Here is a 20016-nt window from a genome sequence, read left to right as displayed (position 1 = left end):
CGTGCTGGCATGCTTGAATAGCATGTTTTGTGCCACAAAGGAATGACTGGTCAACTCTAAAAATGCTTGTGCATGAGTGAAGTGGTCAGAAATACACTTAAACTGTATTAAGTTTCTTACTTGGCTTTATTTGCTGCTTACAAGGGGATCAAGGTAATTCTTTCACTCTTTTAATGTCACAAGATCACCTGCTAATATACTTGCTAATACTTAGTGAGTTTGTTTGTTTGCTTCAGAAGTGGGTTAGTTTGTTTACTTGTGGCTTTGTTCTGTCTTTTTTAGAGTTCAGATTTTTCATGCTACATACTGTTGTAATAAGTATTCTAGTTGTGTAGTGGTAAGTGTTCTAGCTATGTATTTTAATCAATGCCTTTTATACCTCTCATAAGAAATATAATTCTAGAGAACTCAGCTCCTATGAAGCAAAAAAGATTTAATTCTGCAAGTAATTTTGCTAAACAAGAATTAATGGTAGTTACTGTGTAAAGGTTGGACTGCCAGTACAATGATGGAAGATGGAAACCCCTGTGGTCCCTTTGTTTTTGCACAGTCTAATTTTCACAAGCATATATAGCGTGTGTCTAGTTCTTACATTTTTGAAATCCTAGCCTGTGGAAATACATGCCAGATTCAAGTGCTAATTAAATAAATTGAGGCCAAGCATTCTCCTTTTTTTGCTTACAGAACCCCACTGTTCTTTCACTCTGTCTCCAGAATCTGCAATGGCAGTTTAAAGGCATGAAATGTAGTTTCTTATATAATTAACACCAACCTTCAAGTGATAGTTTGGAGCTAGGATTTAACCCATATACATACGTTTTTATTCTTTCACATTATCATGTCTGCCCTAACCTCCTAGCAAGATCCATCTTCCAAGTCAAAGATGATCAAATAAGATAAAGAATGTGGGCTAAATTTCTGCAGACTAATTTCTCTAATAGCACAGTGCAATTTTTATGGATCCATTGTTAACAGGGTTAAGTTTCGGCCTCCTGAATATGTTATCAAAAATGGAGAATTATTACTTGCAAATTAACATAGTGGTCATATAAAATGGTGCCTGCACAGGCAGTACTGGATTTTGTAAAGTGAGGAACCTGTAGAGGCTGAGCACCCTCTGCTCCTCTTAGGTTTATGCTGCTKCTTTTTTCGTGGAAGGATCAAGTCAATATCCCCTTTGCTGCCTTACATATGATCATTTCTATGTTAATGATAGCCTATTGCCTTGCAGTTGCTGTTTTTCATAGCAATAAAGATTATCTGTCATTAAAGACCATATGCATGGATGGAATTTTGTTTCAATCTGTGTTCTACATTTGTCTTTTTATTTACTTTTAGCAACTGTAATTATATAAAGATGCTTTGCAGGCTTTAGTCTCTGTTAAATTCACACCAATGAATGGGTTATACAGTTTAAAATGTAATGATTTTATCTATAATGAAGCATCATTCAATGGACAGATTCCAACAATATCTAATAGGATTTTGAACAGATTTTAATCAAGTTAAGCCAAGGTTCAGTAATGGGATTTTTCAAAAGAAGTAATGTTGGGGAAAAGGCAGTTGGAGGAAGTCTTTTAGATCATTTCCTAAAGTAACCATTTACTATACCTTAGTATCGAAGGATTTTCCCAAAAAGGATTTTCCAGTACGATTTTAAAATTCTTTTGGTGTAACATGGTCTCTTCTGCTGCTCATCCACACAATGCATATCAATGTCATTTCTGCTCTTTCTACTAAAATGCGTATGATTGTAGTCTATTTATTGTTAAACTCTTAAGAATTCTGGGCACTGAGTTCATATAGTTTCACTTGGCCATTTCCTGTTCATATACAAAATATATGGTATTGCTTTGATGTTTTGACTTTTTTTTTTTTTTTTTTTTTTTTTTTTTTTTTTTTTTTTTCTTTGCTTTCAGATATTCTGATTTTCTGATTGTCTTCTTTCTAAAATATGTTTGTTTCAGGCCACCAGTTAGCAGAGCTGCTCCTCAACCTGAAAAACTGCAAAAGAACAATATCAACAAAAAAAAGAAACTGGTTGAGGTCAGGCTTAATATTTTTCATTTGCTCTAGAAGTAATACATCTGGGATAAAATTCACTCATATTTTGAGGGCTGCYAAAGTCATATTTAGGTTTTCTGCTAGGCATCTGCCTAGCCATATTTGCCATATTTGCTTGCACCACAGTATAGTCATATAAATAACCTGCTATAAGTATGACATCATTCTGCTTTGAGGATGTTTGTGTGAGTTTCAAAGTAGATGCATATGTATCTCATGCACACAAGCCTGAAATCTTTTGAATGGTCATGTCTTTGGAGCCATGGCCTAGGCTTCATTGTGTTACTATGTGAAGACAGAAGAGAAGTGAAAGAAATTTCTAGAAAGTGCTCTCAGCACTGATGACAAACACTAGAAAGCATGATAGACACCAACTTCTAGCAGAAAGAATCTCAGATTAGGAGATTTGAAGTTTATGTATAATTTCAGATCTCTCCAAACTCAAAATTTGTCTCTTAATTTGGGGAACACACTAATTTCACCTTGTCTTGGCTCAAAGTACTTCAGTTTTCTAGTGAAACCTGAACTATTTCAATATAATTACTGTTGCATGGGCTCTGCACAACATAGGAAGTCTTCATAAAGTGTCTTAGCAATGTGGTGACTGCCAGGGCCAGCTGCTCCCTAAGGGAAGGTGAGCTGGGAGCCAAGGGTGATAACATGGCCAGTAGGGCAGGCRCTTCACTGGCCAGGACCCAGTCCCACAATAACCAAGTGAGGCCAACGGGACAGACCCAGGGGTGTTGACCGTSTCCAGCCAAGAGTCTGTATCTTGAAACAATATTCTGGTGAGGAAGCAGGTCTGACTGATTCATATTTTAATTAATATTTTTAATATATCAAGGGATTAAGGAATATTTCCTGCTTCTTGCAGATGACAAGATCACTGATGGAACTAAATACTTTTTGTATGTTCCTATGTAGCTGACTGCCCTAAACGTAAGGCTATTTCATCTCAAAAAGCGCTAAATGAACCCCATAAATATTGGTGTGCTACCAGCTGTGCTATATACCTTTCCTATCAAAGGGAATCTCAAAGCTTGTACTCTTTGTCCTTCGTTTGACTTCTAAAACATGCCAGTATCAGAGGTCTGCAAGCTTACTGTATTGACTAATCCGCTAACGTTATGAACTAGATTAAAATTCTTGACCCTTAATAGAGTTCCAGTTCTTGTTTGATCACTGAAGGTGATACACCTTTGGCCCACTATCCTGTAGACTGTGTTGCCTTCCAGTCACCACTGACACCTGCTCAAAGAAGAGAAGAATGTTTATTTACCTGCAGGAAAGATGCTTCTCAGAGCTGTCGTGGTTAGTGTGTGCTAGGCGTGTGACAAAGGGCACAGCAGCTCCTGCCTCCAGACAGGGGAATCCCTCAAGGCACCACAGCTTCTGAGCTTGCACAGCTGAGACGTAGTGCATCTACAGTGGGGCCACACTCGCTGTATACCCTCCAGTTGGAAATACAGACAGAAACTATTCTTTTGCAAAATCATGCACGTGATTTTGAGTGATGAACTTTGGTTATTTATTTTGGAGCATACTTTTTTCCCCAAATTGTAGGCCCTTCCTCTCCTGCTCATGTTTTTGGAATCTGTATTTAATACATTGAAAAATGAATATTCTGTGGTCTCTACAGACAATTAGCAACAATTGCTTGGCCTGTCAATGTCATTTAAATTTTTCAAAAAGTAAGCTGTAACTGTGCTTGGGACAGATTCATTAAGCCTGTCTTACAGGCTATAAAAGCAATTTCAACAACAATCCATGAGCCATCACTGTTTTGGGGGAGGAAATTTCCTTGGCAATTGATTATTGTAAGCTGAAATATCCAAGACACCTCTAATTAATGGTTTACTTATATAGTTTCTTATGGCCTGTCTTTGCTTTTTATAAAGATTTTAAGGGGAGAATTTGGCAGTTATGAGAACTATTTGTGAAGACTTTCAAAGCAGAAGTACAGGTATTTGCAAATAGTTGATACCCTATAGTGCTGTTAAACTGTGATGGGAAATTTAATAAAATTGGACTTAGATATATTTTGAGTGGAAATTGAAAGAACCAAAATATTTACAGCTGATTGATATATTAAACAGAGATAACCAATTAATTATTGTTTAATTATTCTGTTGTCTCTGCAAAGTATTTGTGGCTTGTATAACTATCTAGGGCTTCACTTATATGATCCAAACTCTGTAATCCCCTTGTTTGTTCTTTTACTTCACTGCCTTATTTTTTCTTTTTGTTTTACTTGATTAGGAGCTGGCTTTAGACCATGTTTTTGGATACAGAGGATTTGATTGTCGCAACAACCTTCATTACCTAAATGATGGTGCTGATATTATTTTCCACACAGCTGCTGCAGGCATAGTTCAAAATCTTTCTACTGGTAATTCAAGATGAAACAATATTTTGAACTAAAAAATACTGTACAATTAAAACATTTCTTTTGACAGGCATAACTTTGTAACATTCCTCTAAGTTTTTCACATTTTGTATCTTGATAAATAACGCAAAACAATTAGATGATTATTATACCAGACTGACTTACAAAGGCCTCTTGCTGAGGTCATTCTGTAGAGCCATCTTATTCCTTTCAACAGTTAGGAGATTCTACTAGGAGATATAATAAAAATCTGTTTTATTTCTGCAGTTGCAGCTTGTTAAAATCCACTCCAGGGAAGGATATATTTTGGTGCAATGTAATGTGAATAAACTGTTCTTTGGAAGGGGGTAGAAATACTTCCTATCTTTTGGATAATGAATAAGAAAAAAACACTAAAAAGTTGTCTGGCCATGAGCTGTTGCACCAACCATATTCTCCAGCTATCACAAGAAACAGCCATGAACTAAAGGAATTCTGGCTTTATTCCCTCTTGGTGCCACATTGAACCAAATGGTGACAGCAGTGCACTGAGCAGCTCCGCTGCCGCAGAGAGGCAGAGGTGGGAAAGTTGACACATCTGCTGATCTTTGGGGCTCCCCAGCCCAGCCCAGCTGCCTCTGACCCGTGGAGCTAGGAAGCACCGTCTCACCTGCGCTCTTTGGCTCCTTTTTTTGAGGGGACAATATAGAGCGTGAACTTCACAGGGCTTCACTCTCCACTCACTCTGCCTCCCACTGATTTTTCCAGTTATGCAGGAGACCTGGGCCTTGCATTTGCCAGATTTGACTTTTTTCTGCAGTTACATGTAGCTACAGAATGATTCTTGGGCTGATGTTTTGGTTCTCTGGGCATAGTTAGTTGATCAAATACACTTTTTATGTATGCATACTGATGTATATGCTCATTGCACATTGGTACTGGTGTCTGGGACTAAGGGCGAAATAGTGCTCTACCTATGCATTGCCCTACTCCCATCCATCGCACGAGGGAATACGGCACAAGTGTGAGAGTGGCAACAAGCTGCTTGCGATATTCTTTGCTTCGGTGGTGGTTCTTCCATTGATTCTATTTTGAATATGTTTGAATTTTATTAGGTAGCCAGAGTTTCTACCTGGAACATACTGATGACATTCTCTGCCTAACTGTGAATCAGCATCCAAAGTATAAAAATATTGTGGCTACCAGCCAGATCGGTAGGTTACTCTCCATATTTACAAAGTTTTACACAAAAATTCTCAGGGGCTCCGATTTATTCTGGGCTTTTCTGTGTAGGGATTTTACCAGGATTTGCCAGTGTTACTGTCCTCAAAATTTTCCTTTAATTTTAAAGAGAGAATCAAGCTTCAGAATTTTCTTATGATTTCAGTCTGCCTGCTACAGTTTCAGCCCTGATTGTGAGCCATTGCATTTTAGAATGTGAGTTAATGGTAATATAATCATACTTCAAAAAGCAAATTTTCATAAACTTCACTACATCATCTCATTTACTAGTAATGAAAAGACCTCTAGAATTCCCCTTTTCCTTCTTGTATGCAAGGCACTGTTTAGCAGTTAAATGTTTAGCAATGAAAACACTATAATGAAAATTTCCTATGCAGAAATACAAAAGTTATACAGAGTAGGAAAAAAAATAGGGTGAAATCTCAACAGCAATGCTGTAAGGGCTGATTCTGAAATCAGAAGTATCTATATATTTATTATTTACCTGAAGAATTACTAATACCTTTTGCAGGAGTCAACATAGTACGGAAAATGCAGGATCATTTGTTGCAAACCTTGAGAGGGATCTGTTGCTACCTGAAATAATTAACTTGATTAAAAATAAGGAAGTCATTCTAATTTATATCACTCTGAGAGGAGACTCAAGTCCCTAACTTCTATAATAAGTAACTTAACAATGAGGCAGAAAAATGGTAGTAGAAAAACATCTTGACTGTCTTCCCCACCTGTGCTCAGTGCTGTCCTTTGAATATGGATGTTGCATAAGCACAAAATCTGTATGCACAGTCAGAGTTCCAGAACTGAGCTATTTGTTAACTTTTTGAAATGCAAGTTCAAAATACTGATTTCCGTGACATGGAAAAGGTGATTGTTACAGCCCCTTTCTTCTATTATTTTGAAGTTCAGTAAGAGCCTGTGAAATCAGTGTTTCTGGTTGTTGGTTGATACTTTGTATAGCTATTCATTTTAGTTTTAAATTTAGTAAATTTTAAAAGCTGCATGTCTTTAAATTTTCTTTCAAATGCCATCTTTAAAACTGAAAAGTGCTAAATATTGTTGTTATATTTGTGTATAAAAGACCCTATACCCAAAATAGTTCAAAATATTCCTGCTTTTTTGTTTTGTTGATTTAATCCATATCCATTCTCAAATTTTTAATTTTGTTTCCTTCTGGTCCTGATGCTGGCACTTCAGCATTAGAAACATGACTTATTTCAGCTATTGTTTTCCCTTGGTGCTTCCTCATTTGCCATTGCTCTCACAATGCAGGTGATATGACAGAATTTTCAGGTAAGGCTGATTCGTTTGTGAATTTTAGTCAGCAGAGTAATGTAAAAGTTTCATGTAACCTCATTGTATCTGTGTGAATCGCGGATACAAGTGAAACATCTATGGACAGTTTCTTTTGCATGACATTCTTCATAAATGTTATGTTATTCTTTTAGTATTTGTCTTATTTCATGAAATACAATAACTACCCCCTATGTTTCGCAAGCTGTTTTGATTTTTTTTTGAGTAATGTTAATCTTAAAAAAAAAAATGTTTTGAGTGTCTGTTTAGGTGACATGTTCTTGAAAACTGCATATTTTGCAATGGAGCTTTCAAGATGCTGAATTAATTTTCTTTTAATACATCTTTTTGCATGTAGGTACAACTCCCACAATTCATATATGGGATGCTATGAGTAAGCAAACCATTTCAATGCTCCGTTGCTTCCATACCAAAGGAGTCAACTATGTTAACTTCAGTGCAACTGGCAAACTTCTGGTTTCAGTGGGAGTTGATCCGGAACATACCATCACAGTGTGGAGGTGGCAAGAAGGTAACTCTGGAAAACACTTTTTCCTTCAGCCTAACAGACCTGTGTACAATCATTCACTTTTCCTTTCAAGAGCTTGGGATAGATTTGTGTTCTTATTCTGAGTAACATGACTCCCTAAAAGTCATAAAATCAGTTAAAGAAGATAGCAACATGTTACGAGTGGCTTAAGAAAATATGATTTAAGTGTCTTTTATGAATAGAAGGGGAGAATGTTATTTAATATTATAATACATAAAATCAAGAAAAGTGTTTTCTTTTTATTCCTAATACCCTTGAACTTGAAATTTTGCCCAATAATTAGGCCTTTGGGAAGCCATTTCAAGGCAAGAATTAGCACTTTCAGAAAAGTTGGGAAACACTGGGAGAGGCCCAGGAGATGGTTTAAGTTCCTCAAACAGAATTTAGGCAGAGCTGAGCAGCCTACAAAATGCCTATTGAGCTATGCTGTAGTGGTGGAGGGGAGAGGGGAAGTGTCTCAGTTTACTAGATGTTTCTCTGCTTGACTTCAACACTTCCCAGATTTTTAGAGTTTTCTCTGCASACACTTACATTCAGTGCCAGTCTCCTGCTGCCTCCACTTCAGGAGCAGGTGTACCTCTTCCTAATTGCCTTGGGTGATTATGTACAAAAGATATGTTTGCAGAGTATCTGATGTTCCTATACAGTCACTGCTGCTGTGCTTATGAAGCTTAGTAAGAGCAGTGGTGGCAATGGCCATCTTTTGCATAATGATCTGGCCATCCTAGGAATGGAGAACCTGGATTTAATTCCCACCTTTGCCAGTTTGGCATTCAAGCACACATCTCCAGAAGCAAGTCTTTACCAGTGTCTGTTGGCCTGAGTGTATGACCTGACTGGCCAGCGTGCACGTGCCTGGGTGCCATTGACGTTACTCAAAAGTTCTGTGTTTTTGGTTATTTCACTACCCATTAAGCAGTATAGTAAGAAGGTGAATTATGCTATGAAGATCTAAATCTACATTTCCTAACACTATTGGGTGTGATGCAATAGCCATGGGCAAGGGATCTTGCAGGTTGCATGAATTCAGATGTTTGATACACTGAGTAATGTTGGGATTTACTTAGCTTTCCACATCTGGGACACAATTCTTTAATCCAATACTAAGTCAATTTATTTTATAAAATCATATCAGAGCTTAATTATTGCAGGTAAATTTAACTTTATTTTTATCCTTTCCTAATTAAAACAGGGGCTAAAGTTGCTAGCAGGGGAGGACACCTGGAGAGGATATTCGTTGTAGAGTTCCGCCCAGATTCAGACACACAGTTTGTGTCTGTTGGGGTAAAACACATGAAGTTCTGGACGTTAGCTGGCAGTGCTTTGCTTTATAAGAAAGGAGTCATTGGTTCCATGGAAGATGCCAAAATGCAAACCATGCTTTCCGTTGCCTTCGGAGCAGTGAGTTCAAATTACTTGCTACAGAACTTTATAGTACATTTTTTATTAAAACTGCAAGTGTCAATTTACTTCTGTTGAAATCCAGTACAGTATGGACAGGGCAAAGCCATRAAGCTCTTGCTTAATATTTGAACTTTTAGTTTGAGACTTACACACCATTAGACTCTTATGTAAGTTTTCTGAAGTGGGTTAGGTTTCYCTGTCAGTGAATGTATTTTGTTAATGTCTGTGCCTAGATACAATCATCAGCTGCTGTGGTTTTTATTTTTGTACTTTGCTAGTTACTTAGCACTTCAGCGATTAACTTAAAAAACATAATAATGTGATTTTGTGTATAATTTTCTTTATATAAAATACTCTGCAGCCTTTTTTTGCTGACAGTATTTGTATGACATATGCTAGTGATGCCACTAATGATGACCCTCTATAATACTGTCCTGTATGTTCATTAAAGAACCATATCACCATACTTGAGACTTCTTCATAGTTTAAGGAAGAGATTACCTATTAACACTAAATAAGGCAGTGTTACTATGGTACTGAGGTCTAAAATAGCTTCTGCTTCACCCAGAAACCCTATAGAAATTACCTTTGTATCACACCTAAGTGATACAAATTGCCAATTTCAAGAACAAACTTGCTCCTAAACACCCACCCTGGACAAAAGTACTAACGTATGAAACGTGGGTGTATAAAATCAGGCTCCCAAATCCTCATTCTTGTGCCTAAACAAGTGACTTTGTTGTCAAAAATTGTTGAATACCCAACAATTCTTTCTACTTTGAGGGCATTGTTTCAGTTGGAGCAATGCAATGGACACGAAAAACCCCAAAAGTGATTTTAAAAAATAAGCAGAGTGTAACAATGTAAGAGGAACAAATCACTTTGTCTGTATTTCCCAAGTAGTAGTAGTCCAKGTGAAATTTTATTTTCTAAAATAATGAAGCTGACTTCCTGAAAGAGGCAGCTTCAAAATCAGCAGACAAACTGTATGCCATTAGCATAAGTCATTCATTCATTCAGGATAGCTTTTTCTTCCTCAAGTATGTGTCATTGAATCCCACTGGAAGTGTGACTCCATGTTGCAGGAGTGTAGGTAGATTGTTCTTAATAAAGAAGGGGCTGTGCACATACCCTCTGCCTCTTCTTGCATCCATGGACCTCACTCATTTTTATTTTACCTCCAAACAAGGCAGAATCCAGAAGAGGTTTGACCTGCTGCTGCTTTTCAAAATTTTCTGAGAATTTCCAAAAGCACTTCTAGCATCTTCTTCTGGCCTCTGAATCAACTTCACTGACACAGTCTGTAATTCACCTTTACTACTCATTCACTTGTACAGAGTCTTTTTAATGGGAGCATAAAACATGCAGGCTTCAAAATTCACCCTTCCTCTGGTAGTCTAATATTCCTTATAGGGAGAAATACAGTAGAAGACTGATGTGTCTGAGATGATTTTATATCCCAAGCAGGAGCTCAGAAAATTTATCATTCTTTCAAAGAACTTGCATGTCATGCAGTGCAAAGGGAAGTTCTGTCTTCTGCAGTTGAGAGTTAATGTTGAACTGGAGTAAATAAAAAGCTCAAAAAACTTCTTGACAAATAACCATGCATTTTCCTAGTGCTACATCAAGCAGACAAGCAATTCCTATGAGCAGATACATCCTCTTCGATGGCTAATCCAAAGCTGAATTTGGCATCAAGACTGATATTGATGATAAAGCCAAAACACAACCTTGATGCTAGGACATTTGGGTTTTGAGTAACTCCCTTTCCTACCCAATTTGGACTCAACTGACTACTAATACAGAAGATCTTTGGTGCAAAATTTGGGAATACAATTTAAACAAGGTCCAGCTAATGCTAGAGTCCAAACTTCAGGCTGGAATACCACCACATTCAATTTTCATCTCAAAAGATAGCCAGTTCAATCAAGAGAGTCTTTCCTCCATTTCTTTCAAGAGACACTATTGCTATTTTTTTTTTTTTTTAAGGCCCTGGACCTTTCCTGTGAACCRCCATCAAAAGGCTTTCCTTGCCATTTTTACTGATAACTGTCATTTCAATTCAGAGTCTGTGAGCTCCAAGTTGCCATAGTCAGACCATCTCTAGTTCCTTCCACAGTCAYGATATGGCAGCAGAGAACATTCTCCATATTTCCTGCAGAAGGCAATCAATGACATACTCTTCATTTATGTAGATTTTTTTCTCTATTTCTTTAGATATAACTAAGTCTTTTCACATCTTTGTAGCAATTTCTGAATTGTTCAAAAGCCAGGTGWTCTTTCTACAGTGTCTCTCCAGTTGGATCACAGTTGTGCATGTCCACCTGTGATCAAGCAGCAGGCAAGCTTTTCCACTTAAGAAGGGCCACTCCAAAAGGGTATTTGCAGTGCATGGCATTCACTACTTTTCTCCATTCCTCAGGGAGCCCCAGGCCCCTGAGCAGTCCAATATATGCAGCAAACCATGGCTTCTGTGAGAAATTAGGCCATTGCTATGGTGCCTAAAGTAGAAATCAGGTTGAGTAAAATAGTTCTTCATATAAGCTCATACACTTTGTTTTCACTRTCTTGAAGAAAATACTGCTTACCAGTCACCTACAGTGGGATTCCCATTGACACATACTCAAAGAAGAGAGAAATGTCACTTAAACTTCARAAATGGTGCTTCTTTGTAGATCATGTCTCCCCAGCAGGAGACACGACAGAGCACATACAATGCAAAAGATATACTTGTATCTGAAAGATCACAAAATGAGGTGAATATGCCCTACACCAAGTCCCATAATAATTATAACATCTCAAAGAAACACCATTAGAGTGCAGTCATTAAACATGCTTCTCAGAGCAGATGCTTTTAATTTCTACATTCATTGCATAGTTGACTTTKCTCAGGAAACTCAGTAACTGAAGTTTTAATTCAAACTGAATAAAAATGTTAAAATGTTTATTATATCAGAGGTCATTGCTATTTGTTACAGAATAACCTTACATTTACTGGTGCCATAAATGGAGATGTCTACGTCTGGAAGGATCATTTTCTGATTAGACTTGTGGCAAAAGCTCACACAGGGCCAGTGTTTACAATGTACACAACTCTTCGCGATGGACTCATTGTTACAGGAGGAAAGGAGAGACCGTAAGACATGCACCTTCCTCAAGTGCACACCATTTGTCTCTCTCGTGATTGTTGTTATTTATACAATGTCCTAGACGCATCCAGCACTTCCCAGAGACGTACAGTATCTGCAATGTAGAAGTTCCAATGCACCTAACACCAAATTTGCCTAGGAGTCTTAGTAACTAAAGAGCTAGTTAACAGGACACGCCTGGGTCACAGTATTGCACATAGATGCAAAGGACGTATTGAACCTCAAATTAACAACCAGTGTGACTCCTGTAGGACCTCCTTGTTGCCTCAGCTCCTGCCAGCCTGGCAGAAGTGTTTTTTCTTAATTTTTAAATCCTATCAAACTGCAGATTCTCCTTCTCGTGACAGAGACTCACTGATTAGTAAGTTCATCTGTTTACCAGAAGAAAGAATATATTTGCAGAGCTTATGTTAGCGACAGTGATTTGAGATTAAGTGACAAGAGAATTATTTACTTTTTTGCAAATTAGATGTGATGCTGTTTAAAACATGAAGTGTGACAGTATTAGCTACCATGTCTTTATTATAATTTCCTGCTATTACAGAGTAGTGAGATGTCTTTAAACACAGGGGAAGGTGATTCGATGTATGTTTTGTTATTTAAGTAATCATAAAATTACTGATGGGATTTACAAATGAGATTCGTTAAAGCCCATGCAGAGGGAGGCATCTGTGTAATGCTTCAGCATGCTTCTTTTCAGCACTAAAGAAGGGGGAGCTGTAAAGCTATGGGATCAAGAGATGAAACGGTGCCGAGCATTTCAGCTTGAGACGGGCCAGCTCATTGAGTGTGTGCGCTCCGTCTGCAGAGGGAAGGTACGTGAGCCACCTTGGCGGATTTTGCACTCTGGTACGTGTGACCTCACATTGTCCTTGGTGAAGGCTGGATGGGGGCCGTCCAGGAGAAGACTCTCCTAACGTTATAGGAAGAGGCACTGGCTGCCTGTCTGGTGAAATTTCCTTTCTTGTCTTCAGACTGCAGGGGGATCGCACTTCTGACAGGTAGTGCCCACCTTTCCCTTACAGTCAGCAGGGAGAGGGAAGTGCCTTTGAAGCCCCGAAGGGCAGTGCTACACTRTAGGCACGTACTTCACCAGGATAAGACTTTGTCTCCTACCCTCCCTTTCCAAAAGCAATTTMGGTACCTACTTTACGAGGTTTGCTTCCCCTAAAATCTAGGCACAGTTTTGGTGCCTCAGCTAGGCAGACTGTATCCTAGCTTAAAAAAAAAAAAAAAAAAATCACAAAAAATTTTAAAAAAAAAAAAAAAAAATCACAAAAAATTTTGAGAATTACTGATTGACTTTACATTTTGGTGAAAAGGAAAATAATATATGACTGAGCATAAAAATGACTGAGCAACTTGAGGAGCTAATCGCACATGTTTAAATTGTACTTTTAAATGTTATCACTGATGGAAGGCAGGTGTGATGATGCAGAAAAGTTATTTATTTCCTATGATGGGTATCTGTTCAACCTAGTACTTCATGAAATGATCTCTACTTAACTTTGAATATCAGGCCTCAGCAATATTTCACATGGTCTTCGATAATAAGAACACTGAAGAGTGTTGTGTTACGTCTCTAATTAAGAAGCCATTAACAACTCCAAACTGTATACGTTTATGCTTTTTTCCCAAGTTTTTGCTGAGAAAGCTGTTCCAGTTTAGGTTATGACAGTTTGTCTAGAATATATGTAAGCTGCTCAGAGGCAGTCTAACTGAGCCTAAAGCCCTGTTTTGGTGCTTTATTATTGCCCTAAAGTGATAGTAAATCACTTCAAAGGTGCTAGAATCATGCTCTACCAAATCAGATGTAAACACTGGTTATTGTAGTCTGAATAACAATACTTAATKGCAACACTGAAGTCTACCACAATTGCTCAGCAGTAACACCAAAACATATCACTAAATGGAAAAGTGTCAAAGTGTTTTACTGGCCTATTTTTAAGATGTTGCATAAACAAGCAATATAAATCAGAAGGAGGTGTCACAAGTATCTCTGCGATACATCTGTATTTTACTACTACTGATATATCTGTATTTTACTACTACTGATATTACATCCATTATATTGACAATGTGCATCTCATCTGTTTTTTTTTTTTTTTTTTTTTTTTTTTTTTGGCTACAAACAGGGGAAAATTTTAGTGGGAACAAAAGATGGGGAAATCCTTGAAGTAGGAGAAAAAAATGCTGCTTCAAACTTGTTGATTGACTGTCACATGGAAGGAGAGATCTGGGGCTTAGCAACTCACCCCTCAAAAGACATATTTATTTCTGCAAGTAATGATGGAACAGCAAGAATCTGGGACCTGTGTGACAAAGTGAGTATCACTAAACTGAGAAGGGTGTGATTACAAGCAGTAATTTTATACAAACACTTTCCAGCTGTAGGATGAGCTCTCCTCCAGCCACCTATGTACCTTTGAGCAGCACTGTAAGAGCGGAGTTTTGATATTGTTTGCTCCTTGATATGTTGCCATGCAAAAAGGTTAGTCATTGAGATATAGCCTGCTGCTCCTTCCGGAAGGAGCAGAGAAATGCCATTATTTGAAATCCCACATGCTGATAGAGTGCCTTTTGTTGTGCATTGCTTATCAAACATTTTAGAGTCATATGTACATAATCCATGTTTTTTTCCAATGTCTAATTGAATTTATCAACAATGTATTAGAAAAAAATCTAGGCTATATAAACCTTTTCAAAAGCTAGTTACCTGAGCTAATATGGATAATTTTTAATATCAAAAAATAGTATAATATAAATACAATCAGACAGAGTGAAAATGCAAGAACATTTTGCTATATTTTCATATCACAAATCAAATATTAAAAAATATATCAGTTGTTACAGAAACTATGAAAAAAATCATCTTTTAAGCTCAGTGGGAAACCGATTTTCAGCCTTTTCAGATGAATTGTATTCTTTCTGATGTCAAAATTAAAGTCAGTCTGCGACATGATAGATGCAAACATGAAACTGCCATTTGAATTAGATGTATATCTAATCTATAGATCTATATTTTGAAGCCTATTTTGCAACATACACATATGTGGAATGTGATTGTTTTGTGTGAAATTTCAGATTTAAATTTAGAGGAAACTTTACAAAGTTTGTTTTTAATAACTGTCTTTTATACTTTATGTTTAGAAGCTTTCCATTTACTTCATAGTTTTCTACAGGGAAGTAAGAGACTATTGCTTTTGTCAATACAGAAACTGCTGAACAAAGTGAATCTAGGTCATCCAGCAAGATGTGCTGCATATAGTCCTGATGGTGAAATGGTTGCTATTGGCATGAAGAATGGAGAATTTGTTATTTTACTTGTAAACAGCCTTAAAGTTTGGGGCAAAAAGCGAGATCGGAAGTCTGCAATTCAGGATATCAGGTGTGTCAGTGCCCTCACTTAGGAAAAAGTCCATCAAGTTCTAAGCTGATTTCCAGATTTTTTAACTCTAGATTTGTTSAAACCTGGATGAAATCATGAAAGCATTTACTGGCTGCCTGATACGTGGCTTTGCCTGTACCTTAAGTCTATCTACTTTGTATACCGTACTCTTTTTCCTGTGATTAATTCAGTCTTATCCACTTGAATATAGCTAGTAACTTGGACATTATGGAGCTCTGATCCTGRGAATTAATTTGTTAGTTAAAATTGTTAGTGCAATTAAAATTTCAGGTCCTGTTGCTTCCTCACAGAGGATTAGTGAGGCTCTGCACRGTATGCTGTACACTTTATACAAATATGATATTAACATCTGTTTGACTAAGTATAAAATTCTCAGCCTTTCTAATCTGCCTGTTGAGCATCAAAGTTTGGTTTAGATTGAATCTTGCAATTGATACAAGATTTATGATTGTTTTCCATTAAAAAAAGATTGAATTTGTTCACCTGAAACAGTGAATTATATCCCCATCTCATGTTTTATTGCCTAGAATCAGCCCAGATAACAGATTTTTGGCAGTGGGTTCCCAAGAACATACTGTAGATTTTTATGATCTCACTCAAGGCACGATGCTAAACCGGATCGGCTACTGCAAGGACATTGCCAGTTTTGTCATACAGATGGATTTTTCTGCAGACAGCAGGTACATTCAGGTATGTTGTGGGCAGGCCCACAGGTGCTTGTTGTTCCTTTGACCTGTTATTGGACGTAGTAAGAAGACGGAGGTAAGAGTGGGTGAGGGAGGCTTCCAGAGCTGGTCTGGACTGCACTTCAAGCGGCTCCTAAATCTTTCACTGTAGATTAAATAGTGCAGATACAGGCTCTGGCACACTAAAAACCTTGTAAGGGAACAGAGCTATGTTGCTGCTGCAGGAGATGCAGAAGCCAGGGGAAGACCCAAGTATTTAGAGAGAAAGAGAGGACTTTAAAAACAGCTCTATTAACGTCATGTAAGAGGTGAGCCACTGCAAATGAAGTTGTGGACTGTAACCTCAGTAAGGAAGCAGTTCTCTTCCTTTTCCAACTTTGGATGTATATGATTCCTGAACTCGTGGGAGGTTTCCTTCAGAAGTTTTTCTGTTGCTATAGACTTAGTAAGATTAATTTGAGATAAACCAGATGATAGTATACAGTTGAAAGGAAATTTATCACCTATGGGGTATGCATATGAACATCTCATTCAATTACCATTCAGTAACATTATTCCAATTACTTTCATTGCATATAATTATAGCTAATTAGGAAAAAAAATGGGAATTTTATGGAAGTTGTTTAATTCATGATAAAACTTGTTGAGAATATTACTGCTGGAAACTTTATAAAATTTTTTTTAAAAAAATGTTATTTATGGCCAGGTTACCAGCTTTTTCCTTTTCTACTTGCAGGTATCAACGGGTGCCTATAAGCGTCAGGTTCACGAAGTACCACTGGGAAAGCAAATAACAGATCCTGCATTAATAGAAAAGATCACCTGGGCCACATGGACAAGGTGAAAGCCCTTAAAAAAAAAAAAAAAAAAAAAAAAAAAAAAAGTTCTGCCTGACTGGGGTTGACTGGAAAGCAGAACGAGGCGGCACAGGCCCCTCCCGTGCAAAACGGCCGCGTGCAGCCTGCGCGGCGATCGGCCGGCTGTTCCCGATTAGCAAACCCGGGGCAGAAAGCGCAGCCGGCCGCCTGCCCCGCGGCCCTATCTCGCACACCTTTATTTAAGCAGCCCTGGGGGGGTCCCGCCACGCCGRCGGAGCCCTGTTAACACCGCGGGCGGTCACGGCTCCGCTGGGTTAGCTGCGGTGTCCGCCCTCGTCCCCGGCCTTCGGAGCCGTGCGGCGCGTTGCCCCCGTGCCGCTCCTCCGCGCAGGCTCACTCCCGCTGGCACACCGCGCGCCGCCCTTTCCCGCGGCTGCTAGCGGGGGAAACACACACTGCATTTATTAAGAAAGGGGTCGTGGGCACCCCTGGAAGAATATGTTTATCGGGATGGGGTTTATAGGTGAGCCGCCCGGTGTGATTAAAAAAAAAAATCTATGGCTGTGCCCTTGCTGTGGAAACTGGAGCCGGAGAAAAGCGATTCTGACACTAAACAGCGAGACGATGGTACAGGCAGTTTCCTAGGAGAAAAGGCGTGAGCGTCTTCCCACTCTTACAGCTCTGTTATCTGCCCTGAATTACTAATTTTGAAGGACTCTTGACAGAGTGTGGGAGTGGGGCAGCTACAGCTGACAATATGTTGGTAAATGTGAATAATTACAAGGAACCGCTTCAGCTAAGGGTAAGAAAGACACCTATTTTGGGAAATACTCCAGCACCAAACAAGCATCCCCTCGCTCCAGAACTTAGGCCCAAGGGAACATTGCTGTAAAAATTTGCTTGCAGGAGGGTGCATGCCTTCCATTATGCAGTAGCACAGGGTGCAAATGTTTAGAGGAAAAAGAGACTTTATTAATGCTGGGCTGCGTGGCCTCAGCATGCTCTGGAAAACAGCAGCAGCAAGTAATTCTTACGAGCTAATAGGCTTCTTTTAACTTCACTTTGGAGCAGCATTCTTGGAGACGAAGTCATTGGGATTTGGCCACGAAATGCAGATAAAGCAGATGTCAATTGTGCTTGTGTGACCCATGCTGGCTTAAATATAGTCACAGGAGATGATTTTGGTCTGGTGAAACTGTTTGATTTTCCATGCACAGAAAAATTTGTAAGTGGTTATTTTACTTACTTAATCATCTAAGCTGTTTGCGATTCCCCATGTTCAGATTCCTTGTCATATAGTTTTTAAGGAGGCCAAACTGCATGGGCCAACAAGTCGTCCCCCGCGCCGGCTGCGGGAGCAAGTGTGTGTGTGTGTGTGTGTGTGTGTGTGTGTGTGTGTGTGTGTGCACGTGTGTGTGTGTGTGCACGCGCGCGCATGTGCACGTGCGGCAGGAGGGTTGTCCCGGCAGCTGGTGGGTAGCTGTCTTCCAGCAGCCAGGGAAAACCAGCTATGGAGGGAGGTCCCAAAGCACAGAAGCAGCTGCCGAGCTGGGATTATTGTGGGCTGGACAACACCAGGATGACTGGGAATACTTACTATTTGTATGTGCACGAGGCAACTGAAGTCGCTTTCCATTATGCGTTCCTGAATATTTTTTCCTTTTTTTTTCCACTAGGCCAAACACAAGCGGTATTTTGGGCATTCTGCACATGTTACCAACATACGCTTTTCTCATGATGACAAATACGTTATAAGTACAGGAGGAGATGACTGCAGGTAATGTAGTCTTTATTTTTATGATGATCAGAACTGGTTCATGTACACTTCCATGACAAAGCCGAGCATTTAACACCTTTCTGAGCCCATTCTTAGAGGTTATTGAAGTCTGCTTTCTTGAAGCATGGTAGTTTATTTTGCTTTTCTTATTCACAAATCACTGTATTTTTTTTTAATGATCACTTGCATATAATTTGCTCCAGCCACCTTGGCCCCATCCACAACATGTCATCTTGGGTAGAGATGACTGCTGGGTGACAGAACTTGCAGTCAGATTTCGGTGCCTTCAGCATATATTACCTGTGTTTCTGCTTTGCACCATGCTTTCCCCCTYGGTGCAAAGGCAAACAGGGATGCCGTTGTGCCGTGCCACGCGTGCCAGCGCAGCTCTCACCAGCCCACCCCCATGCTCCTCGTGGGGTGGCGACAGCTGCTGCGCGACTGGCCCCGCACAACAGCGGGACCCCAGGGCTGAAGCGCGGCCGCCAGCTAGGCAGTGTCTGCAGGGCAGCGCTGGCTGAGCGCTCCTGCTCCTGCCCGAGCCCCCCACTGCTCTTGTTGAGCCCCTGGCACCCCCCCAGGTCTGAGCACTGCGGCAGCACCCAACTCCCTGTCCTGCCACAACCTTCTAGAGGGAGAAAAGAAATATGGAAAAAAAAGAANAAAAAAAAAAAAAAAAAAAAAAAAAAAAAAAAAAAAAGGAAAAGAAAGAAGGAAGAGAGAGAGAGAGAGCGCACCCTGCCTAGAAGGTGCTGCTCAGTGCCACAACACACAAACACGCAGAGCCCAGCTCGGGCAGGGGAGGTCCCTGTACAGGGGAAGCGCAATGGGCACGCCAGTGTAGACACTCCTGTTAAAGCATTGCTGCTCCCCAGCGCAGCATTGCAAGTGCAGCTTCTGCCTTACCTACCACCTGGTCCATCTGTGTATGTATGGCACAGTAAGCTTTTTTCTTTCTTTTTTTTCTTTCTTTCTTTCTTTCTCTTTCTTTCTTTCTTTCTTTCCTTCCTTCCTTTCTTTCCTTTTTCCTCTGAAAATAGGATTATCGCACCCCCTGGCAGTTCCACTATAGATGATGCTCACAGAGTAGGGGACAGACAGTGGTAGCTAGAATTGCTGAATTCTTCTTTTTTTTGGTAATACTTTCCATAATGAACTTCCTGACGGCAAGTCAGTACACCTGCCTATAAAACAAACTTTGCCTGCTGCCAGCCCCATAAAAGGTGTCTTAAAAAAAAAAGGCAAATAATTCTGATAGTCTC

General features: G+C 39.3%; 1 protein-coding gene across 1 annotated transcript in view; it reads left to right on the top strand.

Annotated features, from left to right (window-relative positions):
- The window catches only part of EML6 (EMAP like 6), a 148482-nt gene that overhangs the window by 125132 nt on the left and 3334 nt on the right, over positions 1 to 20016 (top strand). The window contains exons 28-40 of the mRNA XM_085311587.1: positions 1968 to 2046; positions 4324 to 4453; positions 5545 to 5643; positions 7320 to 7493; positions 8704 to 8912; positions 11894 to 12051; positions 12765 to 12879; positions 14200 to 14388; positions 15280 to 15452; positions 16001 to 16163; positions 16896 to 16999; positions 18049 to 18202; positions 18654 to 18754. Of these exons, the coding sequence (XP_085167713.1) occupies positions 1968 to 2046; positions 4324 to 4453; positions 5545 to 5643; positions 7320 to 7493; positions 8704 to 8912; positions 11894 to 12051; positions 12765 to 12879; positions 14200 to 14388; positions 15280 to 15452; positions 16001 to 16163; positions 16896 to 16999; positions 18049 to 18202; positions 18654 to 18754 (1848 nt within the window). The remainder of the gene's footprint in view (positions 1 to 1967; positions 2047 to 4323; positions 4454 to 5544; positions 5644 to 7319; positions 7494 to 8703; positions 8913 to 11893; positions 12052 to 12764; positions 12880 to 14199; positions 14389 to 15279; positions 15453 to 16000; positions 16164 to 16895; positions 17000 to 18048; positions 18203 to 18653; positions 18755 to 20016) is intronic.

Source organism: Rhea americana, unplaced genomic scaffold, assembly GCF_003343005.1.
Source record: "Rhea americana isolate MKP2758 unplaced genomic scaffold, rheAme1 scaffold_344, whole genome shotgun sequence".
NCBI classification, from domain to species: domain Eukaryota; kingdom Metazoa; phylum Chordata; class Aves; order Rheiformes; family Rheidae; genus Rhea; species Rhea americana.
This window is presented reverse-complemented; position numbering and strand designations above follow the sequence as displayed.